The sequence below is a fragment of the Protopterus annectens genome, chromosome 3.part0 (assembly GCF_019279795.1).
Source record: "Protopterus annectens isolate FY-2018-M chromosome 3.part0, PAN1.0, whole genome shotgun sequence".
Classification (NCBI taxonomy): Eukaryota; Metazoa; Chordata; order Ceratodontiformes; family Protopteridae; genus Protopterus; species Protopterus annectens.
The window spans coordinates 367,603,636-367,615,258 of record NC_056731.1 but is presented as its reverse complement, the minus strand read 5'-3'; the positions used below and the strand labels follow the sequence as shown (position 1 = coordinate 367,615,258).

Below are 11,623 nucleotides of genomic sequence, written 5' to 3'. Positions count from 1 at the left end.
ACAACCGCTCCCTTTTAGTACTTCTTGAATCAAAAGTTTTTCTTTTTCTTTCCTGCTGGAGAAAGTGAGCAAAATTTTATTTCAGCTATTACTATTAGCTCAGATGCTTTGTAATTGCTATGGGTTCTGCAAGTTATTTATTCTGATGTTTTATTAGATGCATTATTGTGTATTTGTACAGGCTTACCACTGGAATTGGAAGAAAGTAAACAATTTTGTTCTGAATTCTGACACTCTGCAGCCATTAGAACTTGAATAATACACATCAAAGGCCCAATTATGGGATTCTGTAATTCTGAGTGCACACAATAAGACACACAAATTGAGCAAACAGGAGTTCTGTGCACGTAACTTTTTTCCTCATTCTCATTTTGTATCTGTTTAATACGATTACAAAGTCAGTGACTACTCAACAACATCAAGTTGTCTTCTAGGAATAAACATAATAAGAGCAGTGCAGTTGTAATTTACTGATTGCAAAAAAATTTTCACTTTCTATAATTTCACTCAATGCATTCTGTTAGTTAGGCAAATATGAGATTTATCATTTTCCGTTTGCTTTGTAGAAACAGTTAAGCTGGAAGTAGAACAAACATAAAGATCGCCTTCTCAGAATGATTGTCCTTGTCTGGTGTCAGTTGATCATGCTATCCTCTATGACCCTTGACATGGTTTTCCTCAGAATTAATCCACAGATTATTTTACACTAGTACAGAAAAAAAATGTTTCCCCAGTATACACACACACACACACACACACACACACACACACACACACACACACACACACACTAACTCACCTGTTGTCGTTGATTCCAATCCACTGATTCAACTTCAAGCAGCAATAAATCCACCAGACCAGACCACCACAGACTGACACTATAATTTTGCTGTAACTGTTGAGCCAAAAAAAAAAAAAAAAATGTTTTTAAGCTTTATAAAATTAAACACAACACACGGAAAAAAAAGATTACTGGTTCATCCAATGCCGAAAACCGACTGATTGATTCTCGCTCTTTTCCCAGCACATAAAGCCCGGGAAGAGAGCGACAACCAATCAGTAGCATTTGCCCAGCAAGCACGTCATGACGTGCCTGCGGACGTCGCAGTCCGAGCCCCTTCCATATCTATGCGGTTTGTGAGTCAACCGCATAGATTTCTGGGAAGTTCTGGGCATCAGAATGATGCCTCCTTAGCTTCTCCGGGCTGCAATGAAAACATTGCAGCAACCCAGCAAGAATTTAGGGAAAAAAAAAAAAACGCTGTTGCGATTAAAGCGCGCAATGCGCATGCGCGTAATTTCGAGCCGCCCCTGTGTCATTGTATAATAGCAATAACCCACTTCTGGGTGTGGGTAATGCTGGATTTACCCACGGTTGTCTTTGTTTGGTCCCGAGGGCAAACCACGCCAACCGTGGGTAAATCCAGCATTACCCACACCCAGGCGTGGGTTATTGCTATAATATCTACAGAATATAAACCTCAACCCATTCGTTTACTATACTTTTGGAATACGAACGCTTTGCTCTGCACACCTTCAACTGTAAAAAATGTGTTTGCTTATGTAACTTTCATTGGTTTCAGGTATATTTGTTATAAACGTAATACGGATAACATTTATTAGCGTACAAAGCTGGAGAAGGAGAAAATACGCAAACCAAGGCGGGGGGGGGGGGGGGGGGGATGAACAACTGACATTTTTTGTCTTTTGTTATACGTTGACAGGACGAATGTTGAGTCGAGCCTTCTCAAACACACTTAAGCTCCACCCTGAAGCTGAGGAAATGTGTCAATCAGTAGTGGTCTCCGAAGTAACGGGAAAACTGGAGGCGTGACTCCCAGGAGTCAGTTGAAGCCCTGGTCTCTTCTCTTGTCATTACAAAAGTAATAAACGTTTAATTGACCTTTGCATCGTGAAACACTTATGTAGATACGGGTGGGCATCTTACTTTAGCTGTTGTGAAAGTCTGATGTTTGACTAAAGTAGTATGACATTCCCTGCCTCCTCAATACTTAAGTAGTCTCCGTTTTTATGGTACTCGCAGCAGTTCGGCAGAGACAGTTACGGGAGATTGGATGACCCAGGTTCAGCAAGTTAGTCAACAGCTAAGAGATCCTTGTCCGTTATGATTCCCGTGGAGAGGGAATCCAGAAGAAATGAGAGCCTGTCGAGAAGTCAATACCGTCCTCCCCCTCGACCCGGTTTACTCGGAGAGATTCACTGTCCTATCCGTTCTGATCCCTTTAGCGATCGTTACCTTCTTGTCCCTGGTCAGGAGCTTGGCAGGTAATAATGTGTAATTTGGTAAAGGAATATGAGTAAGCAGCTCTGATTACAACCAGACGTGGATCTTTTAGTGATTGAACAAGCGTTGGTATGTGTTTTTTTTTTTTTTTTTACTAAACTTCCACTCTGCGCAGTCTTTGGAAGCACGATAACTTGCTGTTGTCGAACACTGACAGGCATCCTGGGGAGCGAAAATCTAGAAAATTGCACTGTAACAGTGATGCACTATGGGCTAGTTAAATGCATACTGGTGGAAGGTGAAAGTTGTTTCGTACTGCTTGCCTTCAAGAGCTCCGCTTTGACATTAAATATAGAATCATTTTAGGTAAACTCGAGAATTGCTTTCAGTTAGTAAACGCTGTTTATTTTGCACATAGGAGGGTGTACCTAACAGGTGAACTTTTCCAGGGAAACTCAGCGTCAGCAATGAATAGTTTCCACCAAAAATTGTGCATCTTACACAACACGCAGTAGGTGGGAGCGTTGCTGCATATACGTGATTTAAAGCTGGAGCCTGGAGCTAAACAAGCGTGTAACCAGTTATTACCTAGGCTTCAGAAAGTAACAGTCTGAGATGGCATCAGCACATTCTTACATTTCTGTTCTGTTTTAAAATTTCCCATGGCCAGTACAGTGGCTGCGGTGCTTCTGTTCTGATAAGAACACTAATAGGCCCAGACTTGGAGTGAGGCGCTAACAGAAAGCGTGTGTGAATTAATTTATAAAAAATTATATAAAAATAGTGTAAACCACTGCCCACCATTTACCATACCTCTCAAGTGTACCTCATTACGAGGAACGTACCTCATTTGGGGTTTTAAAAAGTTCATGTTCCTCGAAGTTCTTTGAAGTTCCACATTGAAAGAGTCTGTCACACATGCAATGTTAGGAATTTTTTTAAGTGAAATCCATGGTAAATAGAAATTATTCATTAAAAGATGATCTTTATAAGTAAACCCAGCATATTTTAACCATTCTATGACCTTCCTAGTTGAAGTTGTTAGCAAGCCATTAGTATGTGTTCCACATTTTGCCCATTTGTTCCACATTACGAGGGCTAGTGTTCCTCATTTTGGAGATGGTAGGTTGAGAGCTATGCCATTTACTACTTGTAGATTTCAGTCAAGTAAAAAGGGATAAGAACCACTGAAGCATTGCTTAGTATCAGTTGAAGCACAAGCGTACATAGCTCATCAGATTTAAGCAATTTCAATAAACAATTAAAAGTGTTATTTAAGCCCCCCTTTAATGTAGTCGGCACAGTGTAATTTACAAAAAAAAGTGAGAAAGAAGCAATAGTTTTTATTACAGTAATCGATTGGTTTGATGGGTGTTAAGGGAGGTGGCGAACTCCATTTATATGAAAATGTATGTTTGTTTTAATTGACTATTAATGGAGGGTGTGAGGAAAGCAGCTCCTTTTTAAGCACATTTTGTTCTGACAACAAATTAAAAATGTGCGGTTGTAACCTACATCTTAACCTCTTAGAGCAAGAAATCTTGACAGAGAGTAATATAATAGAGGGACAAAGGCCCAAAATAGGGACAGATTTTAAATATTGCTCTTGCAAACTTAAAAAGTTGCTAGATTAAAAGAATTTCTGTTAAGATGCATTTTTGAAGGATGTGAAGTCTGAAACTTGTATGTCATTATTTAGTGACTTCAATCCTCAGTTATTTGCAAAAAAAAAAAAAAAAATGAGGAACAGACCAAAAATATGAGGCAAAAATCTGGATAATCTGCAAAAATCGAGACACTTGAGAGTTATGTTGAATGTAAGTAGGTACATAAAAGTTGTGCAAATTAGTAGATAATGCGCCAGATTTAATAAAGCCCAAGTATACACAATATGTATTCAAGAACATTCTCACATTTTTTTGTGCTTTCTAGTCACTCAGAAAGATTACACTAAGTGTACATGTAGTCTACACGTTGATATAACCCTTATGAATCCCTGTCAATATTTAAAGCTGCAAGAATATCAGTAGGAAAACTAAAAGGAGATAGATGGTGTGAGTTATGTCTGTGTTATCCGTTCACTTACAACGGTGTAAACTTGGTGTAGCCATTATTGAATCGAGTTGAATATCTTTTTTGAAGATGTCCCACAGGGGCGAGAGCACACACACCAATGATTAACTGGGTTTGACTGGTGGCTTGAGACTTAGGGTTGTCAGTGGGAAAGGAGAGAAGTGAGTAATGAGGATTTGCCAGCTCACGACCCAGTTGAAGATGAAAAGGGTATATTTTGGGACAGTGTATTGTGAGTTTATCTGCACTGGAGGCCATGGAGCTGACAGCAGGCATCCACATTCATGGGAGTAGGTTGCCTGATGGGTTGTCTTACTTGCATAATGGGGGATGTTCCCATGCTTCATCCATTGCCTGCTTTCCCGTTGGGTGCTTATCAATGCAAACTGAAGGGTTAGGAGCATACTATAAATGTCCGTAGTCTGTCTACATTAATGAAATGTGCAGTTTCATCTGCAGAGACATTGACAGTTTTTTTTTGCCCCTGATCCAACGTGCATTCTTTAATGATTGCTTATGGCTGCATTCTGTGAGTTTGCCTCTGCTGCATGGAAAGGAGTAAGTGAAGTAGTGTTGGTGAGATTTGTTACTGCATGGTGTGCTCTGCTGTACTAAACTGAGCAATTGCTGGTACTCTTATCAGGGATTTTATTTCAGTACATGTTTTTGTTTCCCACTATGTCTGAGAATGTGAAGATCAAGGAATTCTGCTTTCAAACATTCTGAGATTGCAAGCACAGGGCCATATTCTAAAATCACCCTCGCTAGAAGTAAGGCAGGGCCCTGAAAAGACTTCCGTAACGAACATAGACATGTTTCCAAAAGGAGACTTTACACACTGCTCTGTCCTGAATTTCCAAATGAAGATGCGTATGCACCTTCATTGGTAGAACCAGTTTCTATATCTGATCCCAAAATAACTGGTTTGGGTGCTGCCCCCAATAATGTAGCAAGTATACATTACCAGAGTGATGGTGTGCCCTTTGTGAAGCCACCATTGATGTCATTCATGTCATCATCCACAATGTTGGTGTGAGCAGATGTAAGGCAAGTAGTGTACCAGGAACCCTTAAAGTTGCAAGATGTTTTGCCCAATGTGGTGTTTGGCTGGAATGTCTCTTTTCACATACATCATTGTAGTTCTGCTTGTCCACAGACATTTCTGTGTCCAAAGACAAATGAGTTTCCCATTTGTGTTCTTGATGCTGTGTTGTTTATCCCTACTGTTGTTGCTCTTCTCACGTGTTGTGTACTTTTTGCTGTATATACATGCTTCTATATAGCCTTTCCACGTGCATGCTTGCACTCACACAGACACGTCCATGTACAATACACACTGACATATACTGTGCAGTCCTGTGTCTTTTACTGTGTTTTACTGCATTTGCCTTGTAAGTCATGGTCAGTTGTCCTGGTTCAATAAATTGCTGAGTTACCTCTTGTATTATAATTGTAACTTCTTCAAAAAATAAATATATGGGTCCAGGACTAATGCTCGAGCGGCCGTTTCACCAAATGTGAAATGGCCGGGCATACTTGCGCGAAAGTGCTTTTCACTGAAGAAGCACTTTCGCGTAAGTATGCCTGTTGCGGAGATCGCACTACAATGGGGATAAGGGAAAATTCCCTTTTTCTCACTGTAGTGCGACCTCAGAGTGAGAATATAAAAATAGGGTGAGTGTGTGCGGTGCAGGGGGGGCTTGCCTCCCCTGCAAAAACGTAAATGTAATGTGCGTTTGTGTGTTAAAAAAAAAAAAAAAAGTGCTTTTTTGGTGAAAGCGCTTTCGTTAAAGTGTGTTCAGTGATAGTGGATTTGGACTGTTGAACTTTTGTTCAACAGTCCTAGATCCATATATATATATATATATATATATATATATATATATATATATATATAAAATATGCTGTCAGACTTGTTACAGGTATGACTACTATATGAGTAATTGTTTTGAAAGTATATATTATGTCTTGACAGTGATAGCATTATACTGGGACTGTTGTGTGTTATTTTTTGATTTGGTTGGAAATTTCATGTATCCCTGGACTGAGGCTGGAAATGGATGAAGTAAGGTTAGTGCTCTCTGTCACATTCCTCCCAGTGTCTCCTTTCTTTACGCCATTGTGGTGACATATCTAATGGACTTTATAGCCCATTATAAAGATTAGGGTCCCTTCCTTCCCCCACACTTGACAAAAGGGCAGAGTCCAGCGCAAGGTGCCTCTCTGTTGCTGCACCATAGCTGTCCTTTCACATTGCCCTTAGCCCGCATTCTGTTTCCTTCCTTTCTTCCGTCTCTATTGTGATCTCTTTATCTTAGAGTAAGAAGATCTCATATAGGCAAAGCATCTGTGTGTTCTAATATTAAACTATTTTGCAGTGGCATTTGTGTTTTTGGAGCAGTGTACTTTTCACAAGCTGAGCCTGTGTGCTGTAAAGTCTTTTGTTTTCTGCAGAGTATTTGGAATGTGGTGGTGCTGCCGTAGCATTGTCACCTCATAGCAAGACGTTGTCCCGTTCGATTCTCAGCTAGAGCGTCTTCTGTGTGGAGGCATACGTGAATGGGGCGTGCCTTCGTTGAAGGTTGTGCATCAGGGCTGGTAACCCGGTACGTAAAAATCCACTACCAATCATTAGCGGACCGAAGTTCCACTGTGGTAACCCCTAACCGGGAAAAGCCGAAAGACACAAATTTGGAATGTGTAGACAAGGCATTCCTCCCGCTGGCCCATGTCTATGCATGAGCCAGGCACATTCAGGCCATCAGAGCAATGTTTGCTTCTTGGGATGTGGGATGTATGCTGCGCTACCTTTAATCTTTGGAATCAAGCCCTTTTTCTTTTATATTGATCAGCCTACATAAATTTGTGAAGGCTGGCTGCATTGACTTGTCAGGACTTAATTGCTGTTTTCATTCCACAGAAGCGTAGTGCATTTTGCTATTAGTTTTCTCAAGTAATAACACCACTGTGGTATGTAAGACGTGACGTTGTAGGTGGCGCTGACTTTTGAGGATGGCAGTAGAAAGGCAGTTTCTCTTGTAGCTGCTAATAGTGCAGATTCCAATTTTCTGTTATCCATTGTTGTGTATTTCCTGCTGGCTTTATTTTTATGAATTAAATACAGTTATTAATATGCGGGCAGCTGAGCAGGCATAAGTTTTTTTTTTTTTTTTTCTCTTGTAACTAGCTAATGTGATGTCACAAGGACTAGAGAACTAAGCTTTAGCAGTTGGAAAAGGAGTTCTCATATGGAAACAAAAAGCAGACCATGTTTGGTACTAATAACATATGGTAAGATGCTGTGTATCAGAAAAAAAGACAGATCAATTACACACTAGTCTTGCAGGTTGGGTGTTGGAGTGTTGTGTGTATGTGGACAGTTTTGCTACAAGAGGCTCATACTAGCCATATTAATCTGGCTGCAGGAGTTTGTAAAGAAGTGTCCCTAATAGGAGGTTAGCTCCAACTTGTATAGGAAGTCTATTGGCTTTGGACAAAGTGATGCATTGGTGCTTGCATGAATGAGGGGAATCTGTAATAAATCAAGTTATTTTATTTGAGATAGTCTGCAGATCTGATGGGTTTTTATTGTCGGCGGTAGCTGTAATGGATAGTCCATATTTGAGCTGAACTCAAAGGACTAATTTGCCTATTGCTGCTGTGCTACTAATAACCAGTCTCAAAAGACCTTGTCCTAGGAACAAAACTAGACCTACTGCAACAGTATTTCCAGTATACATTTTTAAGAGGCGTGGTAATAATGATAGCATAATGACTATATTACTACAGCTCAAAGAATTGTTTCCCAGTAAGCAGTGGTATGGTAGCCATTATCTGTTAATTTTGCACCATGTGGTTTTCTGTATGTCATAGTTTCGTGTGTTTTGTAGTCATGAGTCATTAAGGTGGAACATTTGTTTTTTTTTTTTTGTTTTTTGTTTTTTTTGCTATACAAGATGCATGTGTTTAGACAGGCATAAAGTATTTTTTGTGTGTTTTTTTATTTATATATGAATGTGTGTAGATTTTAACATACCTTGGTGTCTCTCACCAAATAGATGAACACGGATGACCCAAAAATGTTTTTAAGAGTTCTGTACATAATGTTTTTGGCAATATTATTTTATTTGTTTGACATTTGTTTACTGGGAAAGTGCCCATTTGCAGTGGAAGTCCAAGGAAAAAGGCTTCACAATTTTTCAAAAATCTAATACAGGCATTTTAAATAAGTAAAGTATCTTGTTACACTACAAAACATCAAGTACAGATATTTTAAATCACAAAGTATCATATTGCACTACAAATCATAAGAGTGAAACAATGTAATGAGATTAAAACATCGAACATATGTTTCATAGTAAAGTGCATTGAAAAACACCATGAGTTGGAGAAAATGTGTGGAAAAACTCAATATATTTCTTACATAGAGTCGTATGTGATAAATGAGACCTGAAACAATTATAATAAGATATTTTAGAGAGATACAAGAGATTATATGATGGAGACTGCTGCTCTTCTAGAAAGGATAAAGTAGACAAGTCTTTGTAAATTCTGTTCAAGCAGCTTTATTATGTACAAACACATCAGGTTTGAGGCTCAGTAACTTTAACTTGGGTAAACTTATAAATAAACTTGGCTATTACACTTGTAAATGCTCACTGTCTGGCTGCACACATGCATGTGCATGCGCCTGTGTCTGCGTGCGTGTGTGCCTGCGTGTGTACATTTGCGCCTGTGCATGTGTGCACGTGTGTGCGTGCACACGCACACACTGCCTTGCTTGCGCAGGTGTGTGCCCAAATCAAAGAAGCTTCAATGGCAGTAAAGGTCAAAGAGAACAGATTATGATGGTTCGAGCATATGTGCAGAAAAATAATGCAATCCGTTGAAAAAGATTTGAAACAGACAGGGAGAAGTCAAGAGGAAACAATGGATTCCAGCAAAGAGGTGAATGGATTGTGCAAGAATGCAAGAAAAGACCTACAACAGTCGGACATGAGTGTCAAAGGGGATGTTAACAGTTGACACACCACTCCAATCCCAAATAAAAAATGGGAAGAAGGGGGTTAATGAAGATGTAAACACATATACGAACATACATATACATGTATACCGACAGGGTGGCATACAAACGCGCACACGCTGGCACGTAAATAAAAAATGGTAAGGGGGTTGATGATATAAACACGCATACGAACATACATATACATGTATACAGACAGACAGGGTTGGTGAGTGAGTGAGTGTGTGTGTGTGCACACGCTCACGCCAGTCTGTATACACGTATATTCATATATGTATTTATATCATAATCAACCCCCTTCTTCCCATTTTTTATTTGGGGTTGGAGTGGTGTGTCAACTGTCACCATCCCCTTTGACACTCCTGTTTTACTGTTGCAAGTCTCTTCTTGCACAATCCATCCACCTCTTTGCTGGAATCCATTGTTTCCACTTGCCTTCTTCCTGTCTAACTTTTTCAGCAGTTTACATTATTTTTTTGCACATATGCTCGAACCACCATAATCTGTTCTCTTTGACCTTTACTGCCATTGGAGCTTCTTTGATTTCTGCTCTTACATCTTCATTTCCTTGGCTGCCCCACAGTGTGCATCCTACCACCCATCTCAGATACTTCATCTCCATCACCTCTAGCCTCCTCAACTGCTCTGCCTTTACTGCCCAGGTTTTTGTACCATACAGTAGTACGGGTCACAGGACTGTTTTGTACACCTTGTATTTCAGCTTCTTTGGCATTCATCTTTCATACACTGCACCTAACACTCTGTGCCAGTTGACTACAGCCCATCTGATTGTAGCTTTGACTTCCTCATTCAGACTTCCTTTTTCCTCAACCTCTCCTCCTAGATATTTGAAGCTTTTAACCTGTTCCATCTACTTCATTTTTCAGCTTCTTCTGATTTCCCCCATATGCTGCCATCTTATTTGTACCTAGTTTCATCCCATGTGCCTTCAGTTTTGCATTCCATTCCTCTTATTGCCTTTGCTGAAGTTCTTCCTCAGAGTCTGCTTGTAATACCATGTCATCTGCATACAGCAACTTTGTTGATCACTTCCCTCCAACCTGTTTGCTAATGTATTCCACACCCACTCCCACTGGGAACCCCTCTGTAGGTCCGAACACTGTTCATACTTGAGTCCCTCGGTCCTTTTACTTGGCTTTCACTAGTTCTGCCAGTGTTCCTGGGACTTTGAACCACCACAGGACTGCACAAATCAGCTTTCTTGGGACCTTGTCATGTGCTTCCTCCAAGCCTAGAATGCCCAGTTGAATGCTCTCATCATTTTTAGCTTCTTATAAAGTGCCTGTTCAACTGCAGTTGTGCTGCATCACAAGCTGAATCTGAACTGCCCATCTCACTTTCTGCTGTTGCGCATATTTATCAATCGCCTTCTCCAGATCTTTGATGCTGTTTGAAAGGAATTGGATACCTCTGTACTGTCCACAATGGTGAATGTCCCCTTTGTTCTTGAACACTGACACTAGTACGCTTATTCTCCAGTCATCTGGGATATGTTTTTCTGTTCATACTGCTGTGAGTATCCTCAGGAGATATTTCTCTGTTATTTTACCCAACATCTTTATCATATTTGCTGTGACATCATCCGAGCCTACTGCTCTCACTGACTTCATTTCCCTTAGAGCTGTTCTAACTTCTTTTGTGATGAGCTCCTCCTCTTCTTTCATCATAGGCTGTGTCTGGAGCAGTACAACTTCTGTGTGGTTTTCTTCATTCAGAAGCTGCTGGAAGTACTCCTTCCATCCGCCTTTGATGTCCTGTGGACTGGTGAGCAGGTTGTTGCTGGCATCCCTGTCCATCTTTATCTTTCTGTCTTTGCCTTGCAACATGAGATATATTTTTTTGCTATTAGCTGAGTTACTTTCCAGAAGCTGGTAGAGTGCCTCTAATGGCTTGTTCTTTGCTATTGCAACTCCTTTCTTAGCCAGCCATTATTCCTTCATATCCTGGTCCGTCTTTATCTCCCATTTTTTCATGCACTCCTTCTTTCTTTTGATGATTTCCTGGACTTCTGCATTCCACTTCAGCTTTCCTTATGTGCCTTATTTCCGTACTTGGTATGGCTGCTTATCTATTCTGTAGTCCTCATGCATGAAAAAGAATGGCAACGCCTCAAAACAGCAACTCCACCTGTTTCCTCCACCTGTTAAGGTGCTAGAGTCCTGAGTAATTCCTTTTAATTGTTGTGCTTTCTGTCCAGTCAACTTTGAAGTCTTCATCCTGGTATCTGACCTTGGAGCCTTTTCTGACCACTGCATGCAGCT

General features: G+C 40.3%; 1 protein-coding gene across 3 annotated transcripts in view; it reads left to right on the top strand.

The window, feature by feature from the left end:
- Positions 1–1,803: 1,803 nt before the first annotated feature.
- Positions 1,804–11,623, top strand: part of STK17A (serine/threonine kinase 17a) — an 805,673-nt gene continuing 795,853 nt past the window's right edge. The window contains exon 1 of one of the 3 annotated variants that reach the window (XR_006363967.1): positions 1,804–2,286. Coding sequence is in view for 2 of the 3 variants with exons in the window: in XM_044064816.1 (XP_043920751.1) it covers positions 2,126–2,286 (161 nt within the window). In the remaining variant the exon portion in view is untranslated. The remainder of the gene's footprint in view (positions 2,287–11,623) is intronic. The other 2 variants (XM_044064814.1, XM_044064816.1) reach the window with 2 other exon arrangements.